Below are 23,338 nucleotides of genomic sequence, written 5' to 3' on the forward strand. Positions count from 1 at the left end.
GAAAGCTCGGCGAGGAGTAAGTATTTACTTCAACTTTTTGATGTACCTCTGACTACCCGAATTTGGTTACAGTCATCAGTTTATATTTTAGCCTCGCCTCACATGGAACTTAAACAAAGTTGACGACGACTGGGTGTGTATACACATGTCTGCCTACCCTTTCGGGGATATAAGTGTGATGGTATTTTATGTTAAAATATTCCTAACAAGTCCCATCTCTCGGAATATCCCGTCTCGGTTCTTCAGCGCGGCAAAGTTTCACAATTTGACGACAAGCCATGATTACTGACGAGTCAACTTTAAAACAAACGGCCTCGATGGTCCAGTGGTTTGAGCGTCAGGATCACGATTCGGAGGTCCTGGGTTCGAATCCCGGTGGGGACACATCACGAAAATCACTTTGTGATCCCTAGTTTGGCTATAGGACGTTACAGGCTGATCACCTGATTGTTCGAAAGAAGGCACGTTAAGCCGTTGGTCCCGGTTACTACATACTGATGTAAGTTAGTAGTCGTTACATGAGCTACATCAGGGGCCTTTGGCGGCTAGTAACCCTGATACCAGCGTGGATGGGGTTGGTAATTACTTTACATCGACAACGACACTCTAAAACGTTTGAAACAAGTTTTTTGCTCTGAAATTCTTCCGAATAGTGATGTTTCGAGATAACCGTGCTCATATGCTGTAGTAAGCAAATTATTAGGACAAATTGACATACCTTCACGGCTATCTTCGAAACATCTATATTCGGAACAATTTCACAGAAATATTTTCTTGTACCACACTTTTTAGAGCGTGATTTTTCCGTAGTCGCGTTTTAGTTTATAAACTTCATCATCATCAGCCCATTATCGTCCCCACTGCTGGGGCACGGGCCTTCCCTATGGATGGATAGGGAGATCGGGCCTTAAACCATCACGCGGGCCCAGTGCGGATTGATGGCTATTAACGACTGCTAATGCAGCCGGGACCAACAGCTTAACTTGCCTTCCGAAGCACGGAGGAGCTCGAGATGAAAACATTTTTGTGGTCACCCATCCTATGACCAGACTTTGCGAAAGTTGATTAACTTCAACAAGCGCAGACCATGCGCGTTTACCGCTGCGCCACCTAGATCCTCGATAATTTATAAACTTATTCAACGGAATTATCATGGATAAACTTGTTGAAGGTCAATGTAACATTTTGAATTTACTAATATACTTTTTAATAATAATTAATAATATTAATTTATTGAATTGATGTGACATGATAATGCATGATTTATAATTTTAATTTGTAAACCTGAATTATAAGGTCGAATATGGCGGACATCCTAGCTATAAGATCACTTTGTACTTACCTATATTCTTACAAATAAAGCACTTTGAACTTTACTCTTACATCCCGACGACCCGATTACTCTAGCCATAGAGGCAGCCAATCAGCTCGCGACACCAAACACTTCAGGTCCCCGATACCGACCCCGCCGGCGTGGTCGACGATTTCCCTCATTCAGCGCTTATCGCTATCGACCCACTAGGGTCGATTAATTCTTTCAAATATTTTTCCTCTCAGACGACGCCCTGAGCCTAGGTTCGCGCCCAACTGGGCACCCTCAGGCCTGTTGTCTTAAACGTTGTACCGGGTGAGAGCCTTCAGCGCTCCCCATTTGTCCGGCCAAGTAGTTAATGCCATCTGCGGCAAATCTACAATATGTCACGTCAAAAAAAAAAAAAAAAATTACTCTTACATCATACCTAATGAAACCTCTCGTAGCAAAGTGCGAGGGCTTGTCCTCAACAAGGACCGCAGATCATAAATTAATTCAGTGCAGGTGCATTTCGACGTCTCAGCACATACTACATCACGGCGCAATCGTGAACGGCGCATGCAAACGAGCAATTGTGATTTATACTGCGACTGAACGTTGTAAGGGGTTTAGATTTGATTGTGGTTGGTTTGGTACTACTGTGGTACGTACATATATGACATAATAAATAGCCAATATACGTCCCACTGAGGAGCTCGGTGGCGCAGCGGTAAACGCGCTTGGTCTGCGATTGTTGAAGTTAAGCAACTTTCGCAAAGGCAGGTCATAGGATGGGTGACCACAAAAAAAAAAGTTTTCATCTCGAGCTCCTCCGTGCTTCGGAAGGCACGTTAAGCCGTTGGTCCCGGCTGCATTAGCAGTCGTTAATAACCATCAATCCACACTGGGCCTGCGTGATGGTTTAAGGCCCGATCTCCCTATCCATCCATAGGGAAGGCCCGTGTCCCAGCACTGGGGACGTTAATGGGCTGATGATGATACGTCCCACTACTGGGTACAGGCCTCCCCTCAATTAACTGGAGGGGTATAGAGCATACTCCACCACGCTGCTTTAGTGCGAGTTAGTCTAGTAGCTCGAAACCTACGTCTTAACGTGCTTTTAAGCACGAAATCATCTTAATTTTTTGGACAACCAGGTGATACAGCCGGCAATGTCCTTGCCAAAAAAGTACAGTCTCATAAAGTGATTTCGACAATATTCCCAACGGGAATCGAACCCGGATCTCCAGATCGTGAGTCTAACGCTCTAACCACTAGACCACTAGGCTGTATGTAAATGTAAATATGTAAAATGTTTGTGTCGGTTTTTACGACAAATCCGAGAAAATAAGCAGCTCAAGGCGTTCCATAGTTTTCATTCGCTCCTAGTCCACCATATTCTTTTATTCAGCGCTTATCCCTATCGACCCACTAGGGTCGATTAATTCTTTCAAATATTTTTCCTCTCAGACGACGCCCTGAGCCAAGGTTCGCGCCCAACTGGACACCCTCAAGCCTGTTATCTTAAACGTTGTACCGGGTGAGAGCCTTCAGCGCTCCCCATTTGTCCGGCCAAGTAGTTAATGCCATCTGCGGCAAATCTACAATAAGTCACGTAAAAAAAAAGGCCACTATAGAATCTGCCTAGCAGATTATATAGGCTGTTTACGTAATCAACAGTGACATCGTATCAACATTGGCTGCAAGTTGTCTTTGATTACTTGTGGCTCTGCCCACCCCATTAGGGATTACGGGCGTGAGTTTATGTATGTATGTATGTTTACGTAATATAAAGCCGTTGCCAACACCCCTCCCCCAAAATTCCCTTAGATATTCATAGGTGTAATTTAAAGACATATCCCAAACGTGCTTGGAATCATCCAGAACCTTCCTACTACAGATGAAACCTTCACTTAAGACGTTACGCTTAAGGTTTGTATTACAATGCCGCTAGGGTAAGAAAGTTAATTAATAAAGGAAGGTTAAGTCGATATGAAAATGTTGAGATAATTTTATTTGATGTCTATTGAGTGGGAATATTCTATGCTGTTCTGGGAGCATATAAAAAACATAGAACACGTTCAGCTGCTTCTCTTCCCGGGCATGTCGTAAAAACCGACAGAGGGATTGTGTCCTCTAACATGATGGACTAATGTTATGGGCGATAGGCTGATCCCTTATCACCATAAGGTTCATCATATCCATCTTTGGACTTCGTATCAACAGTGGCTGCAAGTTGTCTTTGATTACTTGTGGCTCTGCCCACCCCATTAGGGATTACGGGCGTGAGTTTATGTATGTATGTATGTGAGTGGGAATGGTACTCTTGAGGTTGTTATTTGGGAGGTTATTATGGTCGAATGGAATTTTGAACGGCCAGGTTCTAATCCGGGTATCATCATATACAGGCCAAAGGCCCCTGACGTGACTCAAGTAACGACTACGGGACCAACGACTTAACATGTTTTACTTCTGGAAAATCAGGTGATCAGCCTGCTAAGTCCTAACCAAGCTTGAGATCACAAAGTGATTTGTCCCCGCCGGGATTCGAACCCGGGACCACCGGATCGTGAGCAGAACGCTCAACCAATGGACCACGAAGGCCGTTAGAATACGTCTGAAAATAAATAAAAATTCAACTAAAATTTTCATGAATTGTCCAACAGGAAATTTCACTTAATATCAACTAAGAATCACGGTCTGAGTCGTCCTCCAAGTTTTCGATACGGGGTCACTGTTACCCTGTACCTACAAACGTACAATATTCATCATCATCATCAGCCCATTAACGTCCCCACTGCTGGGGCACGGGCCTTCCCTATGGATGGATAGGGAGATCAGGCCTTTAACCACCACGCGGGCCCAGTGCGGATTGGTGGTTATTAACGACTGCAAATGCAGCCGGAACCAACGGCTTAACGTGCCTTCCGAAGCACGAAGGAGCTAGAGATGAAAACTTTTTTTTGTGGTCACCCATCCTATGACCGGCCTTTTCGAAAGTTGCTTAACTTCAACAATCGCAGACCGAGCGCGTTTACCGCTGCGCCACGCTGTACAGTATTACTACATAATATTTAGTATTCCACTGTCGCCTGCTAGGTGATACGTCATGCATTCTGCGAGGCTACTCTGCATTCATATTGGGGTCGCTGGTTGCAATAAAATGGCACCAGAATTCAGGCTGGGAGGATTTATTTAAGAAACTGTTTACAAGGGGAACAAAAGGCAAACTAAACTAATTAAAACATGGCGACTGCCAAGCACTTTTTTTTAGGGTTCCGTACCGAAAGAGTAGTAGCGAGTAAGCGCTGCTACCTCAAAAGCGCACCCCTGATGCCGGGCGGCAGCGGTATCAGTACTGGTTTGAGGCCGAAGAAATGGATTCTGGTAGAGCTCTAGGTAGAACATCACCGATTGAGAAATTGGAAAACAAAAAAACCACACACGCCCTATCTATGGAGTAATGAAAATGGAGACGATTACTCCACCTACAAGAGCGCAGCTCTTAAATAAAAAGAGACTCCGAAAGGGTAAAATACGGGATCCTATTACTAAGACCCGCCCGTCTGTCACCAGACTGTATTTCAAGAATCGTGTTAGGTGGACAGTTGAAATTTTCACAAATTATGTATTTCTGTTGCCGCTAGAACAAGAAATACTAAAAACGAAATAAAATGATTATTCAAGGCGGGCTCTCTTACAACAAATGCAATATCTTTTTCAGTTTTCGCTCGATAGCAATAATGACTTGAAGATGATGATGAGGAACTTGAAATATTCACAAAACACTCAGCTGAATTATTAATTTTAATAATAATGATATATGTTTATGTTTTGTGTCCATTGTGCTCAATAAAGTATTTTATCTATCTATCTATAATAAATAATAAAATTAAAAAAAAGTTTAAGGGGGACTCCCATATAAACAAAAAAACAATATTTTGCCTATTTTTGCTCGATATCAAAATACAATATTAAATTTACGGTACGGAACCCTTCATGCGTGAGTCCGACTCGCACTTGGCCGGTTTTTTAATTGTAAGCGATATTTAAAGTATCACACGACGATAGAAAACAATATTCTATCGAGTATTTAATTAAACACGATGCTTTACCCAAACATTAACTTTACATTTATTGCAGTAAAATTCAGGTAAAAAAAATTCAACAGATATTTTTTTTTCCAAACATACCATCCAGCCCATATCAATCTATTCTCAAAACGTATTTCAAATGAATAACGCCGATGTCTGGAACATCCATTGCGGGTAAAGTACAGTAATTCATTACACCTACCATCCATTGCCACAGAGCACGAAACCTGATCACGCCCGGGGTCTACTAGAGGCGAAATTGAAACAATAACCATGATCCCATGCTTACCACAGAATTTAATTTGTTTCCTCTGATTTCGTACTTTTACTAAAATGTAAATATCTGTAATTGATTCTGCCATTTATAAACTAGGGATCTGAAATGTCCACATTGAAGCAGTTCATCTAATCGAATCTGATCTGTGGTCCAGTGGTTGAGCGTTCTGCTCACGATCCGGATGTCCGGAGGGGACATATCACAAAATTCATTTTGTGATCCCTAATTTGGTTAAGATTATTACAGGCTGATCACTTGCTTATCCGAAAATACGATGATCCATGCTTCCCTGGTTACTAATGGAAGTGCGCAATCGTTACATGAGTCAATGGCGGCTTAATAATAACTCTGACACCAGGGTTGGTGGGGTAGGCAATCCACTTCACAACCCGCACGATAAAAGCAAACGAAATATTGGAAATAGTCTAATAGAAGTAATTGCACAATGACTAAGTGAAAAAGCAAAATTTATATTTCGATTAATTGCTTCAATGTAGCTTTTTTCAGATAGATGACACTTTTACGCTCAGAAAAGTATGAAGTCAATGTTCAATGAAGTCAATATGCACTGGCGGCTCAATAGTAACCCTGACACCAAGGTTGATGAGGTTGGTACTTTCAATTCAAATTCAAATTCAAAAATATCTTTATTCAGTAGGTAACATAGTTACACTTTGAATCAATTTTTACGTCTCATACGCCTAAAACTACTACAGCTTCTCACAACCTGTATAGGGAAAAGAAGCTGCAAGATAAACCTCAGCACAGGCCCTAGACGTTCTTAAAAAAAAAAAAAATCTCCACCTCACACCCCACACGATAGAAGAGAATATGCACTAATAGAAGCACCGCCTCTAACAACCGAGCGTATTTCCCTTCCTTGCTCTGCGATCATCACCTACATCCACTGCCGGGTATGGTAATCGCGCCACAACTCACTGTTATGGCGCTGTTACAGCCTTAACTGTTTAATTGAACATGTTCCGTGTTTGAACGGGTCAGGTTCATAGTAAGAACATGAAGTAATTTTGGGGGGCTGTGGGCGCCTGTGGGTCAACTACTCGAAGAGTGTGTTGTCGACAATACAATGGTGAAATCATTCTGAACTACCGAGGTTTTGTAGCGCATCCACTATGTTCCTCAAGAACATATGGTTGACTGTTTTATCAGTATACGAAAAGAGACTGCGTCTATTTCATCGCCTCCTCAGCCCTGGTGTCAGGGTTATTATTGAGCTGCCAAAGGCCCCTGACATGACTCATGTAACGACTACGTACTTACATCAGTAAGTAGTAACCGGTACCTTACGAAGCCCGAATCGACTTACTTTCGGACAATCAGGTGATCAGTCTGTAATGTCCTAGCCAAACTAGGGATCACAAAGTGATTTTTGTGATATGTCCCCACCGGGATTCAACCACTGGACCACGGAGACCGAACGTCAATATCCTAACCAAACAAGGTACACACAAAGTTTTTTTTGCTAGACGTGTCACCGTCGAGAATCGAATTACTATCCGCCTTGCCGATAAAAAAATAAACAGGGGACGAACGTGTGCGAAAAATTAAATTCAAATATCACAGAATTCGATTGAAATTTGCTTACCCTGTGTTTATTTTTTTATTGGTAAAGCGGTCCGGAGTTGCACCAACGAGTTATTAATTTATCTTAAGTGCAGTTTACACTAACGCGTTGGTCTAACAGAAAACTGAAGTGTGAGTACTTAGTTCATCTTACGATGGTTGTTCTCGCTACCGCATTGGGATTTGGGTTATATGCGTGAGCTTATGTTAGGGTAAAGCGGTAGGAGTCATAGGGTGGTATTTATAAACAAATCTCAGCTGAGAATGCCCTCAAAGTCATGCTCAAGTCCGAGTTTTTCTATAAGAACTGTCATATTGACATGATCTTGAGGGCAGTCTCAGCTGAGATTAGTTTATTAATACCACCAAATTCAAATTCAAAAATATCTTTATTCAGTAGGTAACATAGTTACACTTTGAATCGTAAATTTTTACATAACGAACGTCTCATCCGCCTAAAACTACTACAGCTTCTCACAACCTGTATAGCCGGAGAAAAGAAGCTGCAAGAAAAACCTCGGCACAGGGCCCTAGAAGTTCTTAAAAAAAATATTGGTATACAATTGAGTAATTTAGCTGCCTAATATCAGTTCTCAGACAGTTAATCCCATGCATTCATATCTTCTAAATAATCACTAACTTTATTATAACCTTTTTTGCAAAGTTTATATTTCAAACTACTGTCTTAAAACAGTTGAAAAGCAAATTCTGAATGTCAATGGGAATCTTATTGTAAAAACGTAAATATACATTGCCCCACCCATAGTATAAATAAATGCAGACTCACCGTCAAGCCGCTCCTTCCCGTTGAACCGCCATACTACTTTAGGCTGTGGCTTTCCCCCCCTCACTATGCAAGTTATGTTGATCTTAGTCCTCTCCAGCAGGGGGCCGAAGGTTTCACCATCTTGCAGCTTCTGACCTTCGCCCGTCAGCATCTCGACTGATGTTGGCTTCACTGAAAAAAATATAAGAATATGTTAGGCTCAAATTAAATTATGCATAAAAAATATATACGTAATGTATGAATATTAATTAAATAATTCTTCGGCCCCACCCACGCCTTCCATATGCCCGAGATCCGAAAACGACATACAAATAATAATAAAGCTTTATTTCAGAATTTTTTCCATACATACAAAACACTTAATTATTTTTTTTAAGATAGAAGAAGACTTAAAAATTATATAAAATTAAATAAATAATATAGTGTAGTGATTATTCATTTAATACACTTTTATCACACAAAATCTATTAGATAATATTTTTCGACTTTTTATAACTAGTTAAAAGTCAATGTTATATTTTTTTATTTTGGAATGATTTTACGTAATCTCGAAATTCGTAATTCAATAAAAAAGGTAAACATGGAAAATATTGGCGGTATTCAAATTCGAAAGGCGTTGTTTATCGCTGAAATAAGGGAAGAGAAAAAAGCAACGTTCGTTCTTCTTTTTTATCGACAATGATCTGTCCTTCGTTCTGCTTCTGATAAGTTATGTTTTAGAATTTTATTTCATGTTTTGATTGTCCAAAAATATAGTTATCTTATTATACTCAAAATACAAGCAAAATACTAATCGGTTCCTCAATTAGTTATTAACATAGCTTGATCGTTTTTCACAAAATTCTGTGACAGAGTGGTAAATTGAAATGCTGTCTCCGATGAAAAGGGCCACTCTGTCACAATATTTTTTGGAATGCGCCTGCAAAGAAAAGTATGTTACCAAGATAAAGAGAACCACTAAATAGTCCTCTACAGACACATCTTTATATGATGTTTTAAAATATTTATTGCCGTTATAATTTTAAAGATGTTAAATCCGATAAATCGAGAAAATGTCTTTTTATTGTCGATAAAAAAGAAGAACGACCCATTGCCGTTTGTCATTTTGTTGAAATTGCGCACTTACTTTTATATGCTCAAATCTCAAATTGCAATATGCCTACCTATATTTAATAAAATGAATTGCTTCAATGAGGCCTTTTCAGACCCTTAGGACACAAAAATAAATATTTTTACTCCTTACAACACAAACCATTTGAATTAGAACTCACTTCACAGCACGTTCGTAGCAAATGTCGGATGTAGTTGCTACGCGCGTAGCAACGGACTACGGAGTGCATCTGCATTATAATTACTGGAATTTGCTTTTACATTCTCAAGTATTGGCTTTTGGTTGATAGTTTTTTTTGTAAGTTGTTTATATTTATACAATATATTTCTTAATCTCCAGGTTTTCATTACTCACGTTTAGGTCACGCAGGAAAACAACAATAAAGTACTCAGTTCTGACTTCAAATTTGTGTACACGATAAATCTAATAATTGATGAACATGGAAATTAGCATTCGCTTGTATTCGAAAATGTGATGCATGCTGAGTGGCATTAAGAAAATAGACGCACTGTACATACTCTACACATACTGGCCTTTCGTTCTGACCGTCAATCATTTTAAATTTCGAAATTCTCATTCCATTCCGCTTTCCTTTCACTTTACACTGACTCATTGCATCCCGGACCTTCATAAGAACAACATAAATATATTATACTGTTTAGCTCTGGCCGTGCCCTCTAATTTTGGATTTGATCTTATATCTAAGCATCGTTATAATTAGATTGTGACGTGTTATTAATAAACTATATTATACAGGATGTTAGTGACATCGTAGCGAATACTGAGGGGGATGATTCAGACCCTTATTCTGAGTTGATGTCAAGTGGAATTTCTGTCTGAAAATTCTTGACATTTTTTTGTGTTTTTTTTAATCATTTTTAGTTCCATACTTTTGCGACGGAAAATTCCACTTGATATTAACTCAGAATCATGGCCTGAGTCATCCCTCTCAGTATTCGTTACGATGTGACTAACATCTGGTATATTCCTGCTGAATTTAATACGTTATTTTGTCATCGTTATCGCCAACCATTCCTCTACACTGCCGACACGTCGGGATACCATCCTCACCACCCATCGTGCCGCATACGTATTTCAGGATTGTAATTAATTATCCCTTTTATCAATAACAAAGCACTCCTTCATAATAACTGCACTCAAACATTAAAAAAGCTGCACATTTCGGTACAGTCGAGATATAAAATCAGAGGGCACAATCAAGTAATACAGTTACGAAGACAATCGCTGTGATTGGGTGTACAGTCGCGTCCAGCGTTGTTTGGACGGCGAATAAAGAAAATTGAAAATTTTCTCTCAAAGAACAAAATGGGAAAGCTTGGGTTATGGTTTTTTGCTTTTTTCTGTTGTGCTGAGATTAAGTATTAAGGAGGAATGGAAACCAGGTCTTTGTGCTTTGTGGCCTGGATAGTGTCTTAATTACTAATCTGTAAAGTGAATACGCGACAGCCTAGTTGGGGGAACGCATGACTTACGTAATAATGTCTCAAGTTCTTTTTTTTTGACTTTTCGTGTTGTAGATTTGCCGCAGATGGCATTAACTACTTGGCCGGACAAATGGGGAGCGCCGAAGGCTCTCACCCGGTACAACGATAAAGACAACAGGCCTGAAGGTTGGGCGCGAACCTCGGCTCAGGGCGTCGTCTGAGAGGAAAAACATATGAACGAAGTAATCGATCTTAGTGGGCCTATAGCGATAAGTGCTGATTGAGGGAATTCGTCGACCACGCCCGCGGGGTCGGTATCAGGGTCCTAAAGTGTTTGGTGTCGCGAGCTGATTGACCGGCTCTATTGCTAAAGTAATCGGGTAAGTCTCAAGTTCGAATCCCAGCTCGGGCTTTAAACCACTGAATTCTGATTTTTAAAAATAGATCTTTTTTTTTCTTGATAGAAGAAAAATAGATAAGAGTGGAAGAAGTAAACATGGTGTATCAGGATCGTAGTAAATATTATTATGTGGTCTTTGCCTATGGGAATTAGGCGTTATCTAATGTACTTGGAATTTCTTATGTTAGGCACATTTTCGTCGAAGACTTGAAAGGAAAGCAAATCTTCTTATAAAACTTTATGCGATTTTCTCATCAAAAAGTATCTATTATAATACTGGAAGTTAGCGACATCGTAATGAATATTGAAAGGGATGATTGATATCAAGTGGAATTTTCCGTCGCAAAACTCATGAAAATGTTAGTGTTTTTTAAATTATTTTCATTTCTATACTTTGGCGACGGAAAATTCTACTTGATATTAATTCAGAATGCTCTCAGTATTCGTTGCGATGTCACTTACACCCTGAACAAGTACGTACAGGTAGCCATACGAGTACGTATGGGTGTTAGTGACACCGTAACGAATACTGAGGGGGATGATTCAGACCATGATTCTGAGTTGATATCACTAACAGCCTGTATATAAAATCGAAAGGTCATTGACTCATCCAACAATATCTCAGAAGTTACACGTGATGTAAGTCTCAATTTTTGGAGGGGGGTTACTTTTAGGACGTAGATATACTCATTAGGACAGGATTTTGCGAAACTCATCCCCTAGAAAGGTAAAAAGGGGTGGCAAACTTTGTATGAAACTTCTATACTTTTAATGGTAGAGTTTACAATACTGCACCAAAATAAAAAGTAAATATTTACAAATTACCACTGATAATTATTACTATTATTAATACTCATTATGAAAGAAATTAAAATGTATCTAATTATTTTTACACAATCCTTACTGGGGGTGAAATTCGAGGTGTAACTTAGTATGCAAAAAAAAATATTTTTAAAGCTATCGATTCCAAACTTGCATAAAACATACAAACACAAACTCACACCTATTTCCCACCGGGGTAAGCAGATACTCCATTTGCTTCGATCCTTACACATACACACTTCTCTTGCTTCCTACACATTCATCAATCGTTTCATACATGCACGCTGGTTAAGAATAGATTGTACTAAACCTTTTCTAAGGATATCTCCAATTTAACTTGCATATTAATTTATAATTTACCCGTGCGAAACCGGGGCGAGTCACTAGTTACTCAAAATCAATAACAGACATATTTATACCTTTTTTCCTGCAATAGTACCTTCAATAAGAGGAAAATAACTGCTGAAAGCATTCAACAATCCGTTAAGCTTGTTAACTCGTGTCTGTCTGTTTGTATTGAAATATTATTCCATAAATAGCCGTATTTTAATGAGTTGCCTATACGAAAACAACAGATATTTTCATATAGGCCGCGAGTTAATATTGTTGTTTGAGTCAGAATGTATTTTCTGGTAAGTAAGTATAATACCATATACTTATTTTGCTGAAAAATATTGTGTCTTATTGAAAAAAGGTGTAAATCAGATCCAAAAATCCAAAAATTTCATATACATGGATGGCATATTATTGCTTTAAATGTTAGCAACAAATAAGACCTTCATAACATAGGAAATAAATAACAAAATAGAAATGAATAGAGAACAATGGGCGGCCATATTGCTATTGAATATTTAGCTCAGAGAAATTATAGACGATACCTGCCTTTGGGCTGGCTTTACACTACATTTTTTCAGACACTTTTTGAAGAGATGACGCATACACGCACTGTCATGAGCAATATCATATACCCATTTTAGAAACCTGTCACGCTATCATTTTTGTCATTTAATGAGACTTACAGTTTCATTAGTCAAAAAAGTTTATGTGACATGGTATCAAAGTGAATACTTATTAATACTCGTGACCGTAGACGTCGTGAACGTACTGCCGCATACTCATAAGGAAAGTCCACGTCTTTATAAATGCATAACAGTAAACAAAATAGGAACTGACTGGTCATGTACTTCGGCAGACGAATGCGATTGGTAACTGCAGTCTATAATATCTTTGAGAATATAATTAAGGAGGAAATCAACATTCAGATAACTACAGAAAATAATTAACACAAAAAAGTCTGTGAACGAAAATTAATTAAGTAATGAACCGAACATTTATCAATATTAACAAAACAGTCTTTAATATCTTTCTTTTCAGGAGTAACTTCTAGTTAGTTTGGACCTTAATATATTTAAGGGCAAGGCCGTCTTTTATATAAAAATAGAACATTCCCGAACTAATGAGTTTTCGTACTTAAGGACCCACATTTATCACTGTATTACTCCCAAAAATCCCCTTAGGGAAATAATGTGGGAAAAGCTACCCCAGGCCATTGATTAAGAGCTATATAAGACAGTTATATACGATGCTGTTGACCAATGAAGAACTTTCCAGGCGAAATTCCGTAAAAAAATACAGATAGCGCTGTACAAAGTTGCCTTCTTTTAACCTTCTGATAACTTGGATAACAGATATAATGCTGCTGGATGCGAGCAACGCAGGACCAATGGTCGTGGAGATCCTTGGGGGTGGCCTATGCCCAGCAGTGGGCGTCTTACGGCTGATAATGATGAACAGATACTCGTATATGCATCTTTTATTTTTGTTTTTGAGTATAAATGATGACCCTATTTATTATACCAAGGCAAATCTTCACAACACATCTTCCACCCATTATTATTGTGATCAAAATAACGAGTAGCAATATAGGTAGCAACATAATTATATACCATATCTGATCAATATACGAAGTCACAATTATTTTTATATAATATGTTTCTGTAGGCTCTGCACGGTAACCGCATCGCGCGCGGCGCGAATTATATCGAGGCCTTCGACCAATAGCCGTTTGACGTCCATCTACGTAGATAGCATTCGTATCGTTGATTGGTCGAAGCGCTCAATATAATTCGCGCGCGGCGTGGTTGTCATACAGATCCGTCTGCCATTATATTTTTAAATAATTATGTACCCAAGCAATGAAACAATAGGTAATAAATAATTTTCTTTCACCCTAAGGTTGCCTGGCAGAAATTGCTGTTTAGCAATAAGGCCGCCTATTGTGCTTATGTTTTATTCGTATGTTTATGTCCTTTATATATGTTCTTGTGCAATAAAGTATTATTGATTGATTGATTGATTGATTGATTAATAATCACGTTAAAGGTTAACGTGACGGATACGGTAACGGCCTCCGTGGCCCAGTGGTTTGACCGTTGGGCTCACGATCCAGAGGTTCCGGGTTCGAATCCCGGTGGGGACATAACACAAAAATTACTTTGTGATCCCTAGTTTGGTTAGGACATTACAGGCTGATTGATCACCTGATTGTCCGGATGTAAGATGATCCGTGATTCAGAAGACACGTTAAGCCTTTTTTTTTTGACGTGACTTATTGTAGATTTGCCGCAGATGGCATTAACTACTTGGCCGGACAAATGGGGAGCGCTGAAGGCTCTCACCCGGTACATCGTTTAAGACAACAGGCCTGAGGGTGCCCAGTTGGGCGCGAACCTCGGCTCAGGGCGTGTCGTCTGAGAGGAAAAATATTTGAAAGAATTAATCAACCCTAGTGGGTCGATAGCGATAAGCGCTGAATGAGGGAAATCGTCGACCACGCCGGCGGGGTCGGTATCGGGGACACACGTTAAGCCGTTGACCCCAGTTACTACTTACTGATGTAAGTAGTCATTACATGAGCTATGCCAGGGACCTTTGGCGGCTCAATAGTAACCCTGACACCAGGGTGGATGAGGTTGATAATCCACCTCGCAACCCACACGATAGAAGCCGTTAAAGGTTTACAGCGTCAGCGTAAATGTAGTCGTTGCCTTTGCCATACTCTTTGCTTACCCCATTGGGAAATAGGCGTGAATTTATATATGTATTTGTGTAATTAAGACTAGGTATAATAACTCTATGAAAGATATAGTTCTATGATAATAAACATTATATTTCATTTTCCAGTATTTATCTTACAAAAGTAACTTCAAAAGTAAGAATGAAGTTATATTAAGATCTTCTTGTTGGAATAGTAGTTGTTTATAGAAGATAGACTTCGTTTACGAATATTAAAACATTTAAAACTTTAGTGTAGCATTCGCTCGATTACACTTAAGTCCATTAGTGATGGGAAAAAAAAAGTATCTTCTATCGAGTGGGTATCGTGTGGGGCAAAGGCCCCTGACATGGCTCATGTAACGATTACCCACTTACATCAGTAAGTAGTAACCGGGACCAACGGCTTAACGTGCCTTCCAAAGTACGGATCTTCTTATTTTCGGACAATCAGATAATCAGCCTGTAATGTCCTAATCAAGGGATCACAAAGTGATTTTTGTGATATGTCCCCAGTCCCCCGGGATTCGAACCCAGGACCTCTGGATCGTGACCCCAACGCTCAACCACTGGACCACGGAAGCCGATGTCGATGACATCTATAATTATACTTACAAGAATCATAATTATTTATTTCGCATAAAACATTCACTAAACATTTTTTTTTAAACTTTAGAGCTATACACTTGCCGATGTTACTTCGTTTTGTTTAGAATAGGGTAAACCAGCTATGGATACATTTCATCGACACTTTCCCATCACTATACAGCGATAAGTATCTGATGCAGAAAGTTAATTAAAACTCAGCAGTCCGTATTTCAAATTAATTAGAAAAGATCCTAAGAGGAGTTGTGTCTCTTGCAATTTCATTTATACCAGATTGCATTCAATACTAAACTTAATGATTTATTTTGTCTAGATATATTCTACTATATATAGTTATATAATATATGTAGCTACAAACCCATGTGTTGACAGCCTCCGTGGTCTAGTGGTTAGAGCGTTAGGCTCACGATCTGGAGGTCCGGGTTCGATTCCCGATGGGGACATTGTCGAAATCACTTTGTGAGACTGTCCTTTGTTTGGTAAGGACTTTTCAGGCTTGAATCACCTGATTGTCCGAAAAAGTAAAAATGATTCCGTGCTTCGGAGGGCACGTTAAGCCGTTGGTCCCGGCTATTAGCCGTAAAAACACACCCCCTCCGGTTGATTGAGGGGAGCCCTGTGCCCAGCAGTGGGACGTATATAGGCTGTTTATGTATGTATGTATATTCCACTTGATAAATATATATATAATTGTTATTGTTATATATTATAATTGAAGGGAAGAGAGGAAGGGGTAGACCTAGGATAACATTTATGAAACAAATAAAAGAGAAGGTGCAGGTCGTGTCGTATCGGAAGGTGAAGGTTTTGGCGGGAAGAAGAGAGGAATGGCGATTGCTCCACCGACAAGAGCGCAGCTCTTAAATAGAGAGAGAGAGGATATTCTACTTCTATCATATGTGGTCAATGATACCATTGAGCTGCCCAAAGCATGTAATGTACCATCCTGACGACTTGATTACTCTAGCCATAGAAGTGGCCAATCAGCTCGCGACAACACATTCTTCAAGACGCCGATACCGACCCCGCCGCCGCGGTCGACGTTTTCTCTCATTGAGCGCTTATCGTACTATGATTGATTAGTTATTTCAAATATCCTCTGCGAAGTGGTTTTTTTTTAATAAAATAGGCACGCTTTTGACCACAATCTCACCTGATGGTAAATGACGACTTGAGCTGAATTGTTACTTGCACCGGGCTAGGGCGCACAAAGCAACCCATGTGTCCGGCCAAGTAGTTAATGCCGTCGATAAAAACTATGATCATCATCATCATCGTCCCCCTAGCATTGTCACGTTTTTCACAGGGTCCGCTTACCTAACCTGAAGATTGGACAGATTTTTAACCTGAAGATTTTTTTTGGCGTGACTTATTGTAGATTTGCCGCAGGTGGCATTAACTACTTGGCCGGACAAATGGGAAGCGCTGAAGGCTCTCACCCAGTACAACGCTTAAGACAACAGGCCTGAGGGTGCCCAGTTGCGTGCGAACCTCGGCTCAGGGCGTCGTCTGAGAGGAAGAATATTTGATAGGGTTAATCGACCCTAGTGGGTCGATAGCGATAAGCGCTGAATGAGGGACGGTTTTTTACAGAAGCGACTGTATAAATATAAGATTCATTATACGTATACCTTTCTACCACTTGCACAAACGGCCTCTGTGGTCCAGTGGTTGAGCGATGTGCTCACGATCCCGGAGGCCTCGGGTTCGATTCCCGGTGGGGACAAATCACAAAAATCACTTTGTGATCCCTAGTTTGGTTAGGACATTACAGGCTGATCACCTGATTGTCCAAAAAGTAAGATGATCCGTGCTTCGGAAGGCACGTTAAGCCGTTGGTCCCGGATACTTCTTACTGATGTAAGTACGTAGTCGTTACATGAGTCATGTCAGGGGCCTTTGGGGGCTCAATAATAACCCTGACACCAGGGATGATGGGGTTAGTTATCACCTCACAACCCACACGATAGAAGAAAACTTGCACAAATGAGTTATTAATTGATAAATTAAGAAAGCTGCACTTGATATCTTTAACACACTTGGCTCGATCATTATAAATGGCGATACTACTCACTACCTATCATGTTGGTCTAACAGAAAGCTCGGTGAAGTGTGGGTACTTAGTTCATTTTTTTTTGCGATTGCGATGGATGTACGGTCACGAGCATTAATATGTATACACTTTGGTACCATGTCACATTAACTTTTTTGACAAATTGAACTGTAAGTCTCACTAAATGTCAAATATGTTAGTGCGACAGAGTCCTAAAGTGGGTACATTATATTGCTCATGACTGTACTTCTAACTACCCCAGTTGCAGTACAGTCATGAGCTATCCAAAAGTTATTATAAAGTTAGTGATTATTTAGAAGATATGAATGCATGGGATTAACTGTCTGAGAACTGATATTAGGCAGCTAAATTACTCAATTGTATACCAATATTTTATGTTTATTTTTATTTTTTTAAAGAACGTCTAGGGCCCTGTGCCGAAATTTTTCTTGCAGCTTTTTTTCCCCGGCTATACAGGTTGTGAGAAGCTGCAGTAGTTTTAGGCGGATGAGACGTTCGTTATGTAAAAATTTACGATTCAAAGTGTAACTATGTTACCTACTGAATAAAGATATTTTTGAATTTGAATTTGAATCTATACGACCATGTTCAGTATTCTACTCTTCCTCTACGTTTCTAGCCAAACGTTAAGTTTTTTTCAAAAACCACACTCCGTCTTTAGCGGCCTTTCACGACGAATTTAAGTTAAGTTTCAAATCCCGGATTTGATCGAACGGAATCCGCTCCTCAATTTCAATTATTATTTCAATTTGCACTCTTTCTCTTTTCGTTCCTTCCCCTGAGGTTTCCGGAGGGGATAATTGTATTGTTTGCTTTGGAGTGGCTCATTTGCTTTATAGAAATTTATCCGTGATCGCAAACAGGGTGGGTAGCGTTACAAGTCAATGGAGAAGTCATTTCGTAATGTGTTACTGCTGAGGAGAAGAAATGACAAGAAACTGCAATAACAACACATCTTTTAAATCAATGTAGGTATATATTACAAGTTATTTAATAACTAGAGGAACATTCAATACCAGGCATATTTGTCATTTAGGTAATCGTTAATTTTATAATAAGCTTTGTTACATAACGTAAGCTTCACATGAGCTTTCAATTTATTTTATTTATCAATTTTATTTTCTTAGGAAGATTAACAGTCAAATAATAACTATAGATCTAGACGATAGATGTAAACAATGCTAATGAGAAATCTCCACAAATAGAAAAAGAGTTACGCGTTGATAAAAAGGCAGGTACAGGTGATAAAGAGGTTTGTGACAAATTCAAAATATAATTAAAACACATAATAACGGGTTCTTACCGCGTTTAAAATAGCGATATGAGACTCCCGATATTTCGATACTGTTGCAAGTGCCATGATCACGGGATGACTGATGAGATTGAGTGGAGTAGGTAGATCCATAATTTTCTACGGGCAGACATATCTGTCTTCCCTCTTTCTTTGCCGCTTGTTTATGTTTTTGATATCAAGTGTGACCCACCGAACCCTACATAATTTTTACTGTTTTATTCTTTACATTTTATACATACATACAAGATCACGCTTATTTTCCGCCAAGAAAAAAACTGAGAGGAAGACCAGATCAACAATACTGTAAACCGGTGAGCATGCATGAAGATGATGATGGGAGTGGAACAAGCGAAAGTCATGTGTCAGGATCTTAGCAAGTAGAATATCGCGGTCGTTGCCTACCCCAACGGGAAATAGGCGTGAATTTTTTTTTTTACAATCGAATAATGTCAAGAATCTAACGCACCCTCTGAGTCGTCATGCGTCTTGACAGCGCGAAATTGGCGGGAAAACTGACAGTCGGCGACAGGGAAGACAGTCGCTGACAGCTGTCAACGACTGTCGTGTGGCTGTGATTATGAGAATTTGTCGCTACTGTTTTGGATATGAGGTATTTAATATTAGAACGTTAGATTTGAGTGGGTTGAGTATTCAGTTAATTTATACATAATATTATATTGTGTTAAAGTTGTTTGACTTCTTGATATTAAACGGTTAATGTGTACTTAGGAACAGGTGTACATAGAAGTTGTTATTAGTAAATTGGATTATTCAAGATATGGAATTAATTATCGTACTTTATAAAATTATTAAATAAACCAATGATTGTTGAATTTGTTTTCAAATTTGTGTTTGGATCATAAGTGATTATCACGTGCTCAGCGGTGAAGGAATATATCGTGAGGAAATTCCCGAGAAATGCATTTTCGGAAGTATGTGACCTAACCTAACCTGTACTCGTATTGAGCTGGGTTTCCCTTCACGGGTTGAATGGTTAGACAGGCAGTCGCTCCTATAAAAAAACAGTCCTGTCAAATCTTCAGGTTAGGTAAGCGAACCCTGTGAAAAACTGATAGTATGTTAGGGAGATGGTGATGATAAAATAAGTATAAAATATAATTTTACAGTAATACTGTTATTTTCTTCAAGTCCCTTGGTAACTATTGCATTCCTGAATAAGAACGAATGCTAATTTCCATGCATATTTTATCTTGTATCAAAATTTGAATTCAGAACTAATTATTATAATTGTTGTTCACGCGGGAAAACAGAACAACAAATATAAAGTTCTGAATTCAAATTCTGATGAACATGGTAATTAGCATTTGTTTGTTTTCGGAAATGATTACCGAGGGAAATTAAGAACATAAAAGCACAATAAATCGTTATGATAAGGTTGACTTCCCGTCGCTCATGTAACAATCCGTCATGTTAGAAAGAAGAATATCCCTCTGTCGGTATTCATATTATGTCTAGGACGAAAAGCAGCTCCGAATGCGTTCCGTTTTTCAGTCGCTCTCAATCCTAGTGTTAGATAGAAAAGAATCGATCGATTGATAAATCTCTATGCTAATGCACATCACAACCCTAGCTTACGTACTTAGACAGATCTAATTCTTATCTAAATATATAAAAGGAGAAACTGACTAACTGACATATCAACGCACAGCCTTAACGGCTAAACGTAGGCACTTGAAATTTGGAAGGGACGTAGCTTAGGTACCGTAGAGGTGCATTAAGAAAGAAATTCCAGGAATTCCCACGGGAACGGGAATTAGCGGGAAAATCCTTTTGTATGAAAAATGTAAACCACTTAAGTTAGACGCTTGATATTTGGCATGCAGGTACTTTAGTAAACTTAAAGCTTAGTTGCAACAGGATATTGCAATATTGTTACGGGAACGGGAGTTAGCAGGAAAAAAACATTTGTATGAAAAAATCTAAACCGCGTAAGATACGAGTAGATAGATGTTTTCAACCTATCTTCTAAATATATGGCTGTATTTTGAAAAAATGGGAGTTAGCGGGAAAAAAATGTTGTATCAAATAAGTTAGATGCTTGAAATTTGACATGCACTCCCACACACACAAATATCTCTATTTTATGACACGCCACGCGGACGAAGTCGCGGGCAAAAGCTAGTCGCACATAGAAGGTATTGTAAAATGTCATCTTTGTTTAAATATAATCACTAATTGTACTAAACTAGTCGTTCTGTTTAATACTACGTATACATAAACTAAATATGAAGTCAGGACCCTTTTACATTTGACACTGACCTGCAAAACTATTAATTTTTTACCTACATACATACATAAACTCACGCGTATTTCCCACCGTGATAAGCAGAGACTATGGAATTCCATTGTAAACACATTTAAAAAATTACACTTAAAATTATAATAACTAGATAAACTTGCGAAATGAAAAGGACTCGAAATGTTACTAATATATAGCTTAAAAGATACAAAATAATCAGTTAAAATTATTTATAAAAAGTTCTTTATTTGAAATCTCGAACTTCTTTTGTTTAGAAAAAAAAGTACTTTGTTTTGCCAGCCAGTGTATGAAGTAAGAACATAAATCAACACAGCAAGCAACTAATGCATAATTTAAAATGTTGAAAACTAGCAAACATTATATGTACTACCCAACGAAGTTCTTCCAACAACCATGACAAATGCAGAATGCTAGTGGAAGTTAGGCAACATATCACTCGTAGATGCTCCAAATATCGACGGAATATTTGAGTTCCGATAAAATATAACTTCTGGTTGGAAGGGCTGCCGCCGAGACTGATTTGGGAGTAGACAGCGTTCTAACTACAGACAAACATACAGACATCGGCAGGCACTATATTATATACTTTTAGTTCTTTTTCTAAATGAAAAAAATACCTGGTATCGAATGTGTTCCTCTAGTTATTAAATAACTTTTAATGTATGCCTAACTACATTCAATTAAAAGATAAAAAATATGTTCATTAAGCCTATATATACATTTTTCCCGTAAATAATGTTTTTTTTTTTAATAATATGGTCTCGCGTTTTACCACAAATGACAATGGGCACATTTGTATGAAACTTGGTCCAAGAACCTCCACTGATGAGACCCTATGATTCTGGGAAAATTCTATCAGATTCTGCCCCGGGGTACTTTTTCTACAGCCATGTTTGTCCTGGTTAAAAATGTGATAAAATACAGTGGGGGACTAAAATCGACTCAAGATTTGTTGCTGAATAACTAAAACTATAGCCAGGACAAACACGGGCGTAGAAAAAGAACCCCGGGACAGAATCTGATAGAACTTTCCCAGAATTATAGAGAAAGCATAAGCTTTTATTACATATAAGTCTCATCAGTGGAGTTTCTTGGACCAGTTTCGCCCATTCTCCTTTATCTGATGGTAAGTGACGATGTGGTCTAAGGTGGATCACGCTTACCGAGAATTATAATGTTTTTCTTAACATTATAATGTCATATGGTACTTATGGTATGTTTATTGTTTGTACACAGAAAACTGTTGATTCCATGAGGTAAATCGGGGAGGGGTCGAGAAGGCACAATGAAACAACGGAGCTTTATCGAGGTCTATATTCGACTGCCAAGTCAAGGGTGAGAGGTCGCAGCCTCCTCACAAATTACAAACTACCCTTTTATCTGCTTAATATTTAACAAAAACATAACAATAATTATGCATTTAATGCCTGCCGGTGTCTACATCTACGTCGTCTGTGCACAAAATGAAATATAGTCTTACACCGCTGTAAAAACATATACAAAACTGTCTGTACTTCAAATTCATACTTTATAGCTTTCGTTTCAAAGTTCAATTTATTTGCATTCGTACGGCTTGGCAAAAATAAGACTGCTGTGAAATAGCCTCGTGACTATAGCTTGCTTTCTACGCTATATCTCACTATATCTCGAGTTTAAAGTTCTTTTAAAGTTGAATGCCTCTGGAGATAAAGTTGTAGTTAAATTTATTGTGCCCGTTCGGTCGGATGGAGTTGTGAATGGGATCCAGAAAGCTTTTGAAATCTTGTTTCGGTGGGAATGTTGTTGACTAACAATGTGTAGAAGTGTAGTAGTCATAAGTGGTATTGTCTTGTTCTTCTTCTTCTTTGCGAGTCGATGGCGATCGATATTATTTATTTGCTAACCAGTAATTGGCCACGCTTACGGCATTGTCAGTGGCTTCGTGAAGGTCTTTAATAGTCCAGGTTTAGGGCATTTAGGACAGCATAAAAGGTGAGCCATAGTTCGTGATAATACTCCACACTCGCACACATCGCAACCATCAACCAGGTATCCCCACCTGCAGAGATTATCCTTGCAGCGGCCAACCTGTGTCCAGAGCCTATTTTATACTAGACACACAGGGAAGTAAGGACAATTTGTTCAGGTGGGGTTTCTCGGATGGCTCGGACTTAAAGTGCAAGTGCGGCACTGTTCCCCAAACGATGGAACATCTTACATCGTGTCCTGCGTGCCCGAA

At 38.9% G+C, this 23,338-nt stretch overlaps 1 protein-coding gene and 1 long non-coding RNA gene across 16 annotated transcripts in view; one reads left to right on the top strand and one right to left on the bottom strand.

Annotated features, from left to right (window-relative positions):
* Nucleotides 1-1,685, top strand: part of LOC126378244 (uncharacterized) — a 101,290-nt gene extending 99,605 nt beyond the window's left edge. The window contains exon 2 of the long non-coding RNA XR_007568059.1: nucleotides 1,576-1,685. This is a non-coding gene — a long non-coding RNA (uncharacterized LOC126378244). The remainder of the gene's footprint in view (nucleotides 1-1,575) is intronic.
* The window catches only part of LOC126378017 (hemicentin-1), a 663,470-nt gene that overhangs the window by 160,316 nt on the left and 479,816 nt on the right, over nucleotides 1-23,338 (bottom strand). For all 15 annotated transcript variants that reach the window (XM_050026068.1, XM_050026063.1, XM_050026060.1 and 12 more), the window contains one exon: nucleotides 8,034-8,204. In XM_050026068.1, coding sequence (XP_049882025.1) covers nucleotides 8,034-8,204 — 171 coding nt within the window. The remainder of the gene's footprint in view (nucleotides 1-8,033; nucleotides 8,205-23,338) is intronic.

The sequence above is a fragment of the Pectinophora gossypiella genome, chromosome 25 (genome assembly GCF_024362695.1).
Source record: "Pectinophora gossypiella chromosome 25, ilPecGoss1.1, whole genome shotgun sequence".
Classification (NCBI taxonomy): domain Eukaryota; kingdom Metazoa; phylum Arthropoda; class Insecta; order Lepidoptera; family Gelechiidae; genus Pectinophora; species Pectinophora gossypiella.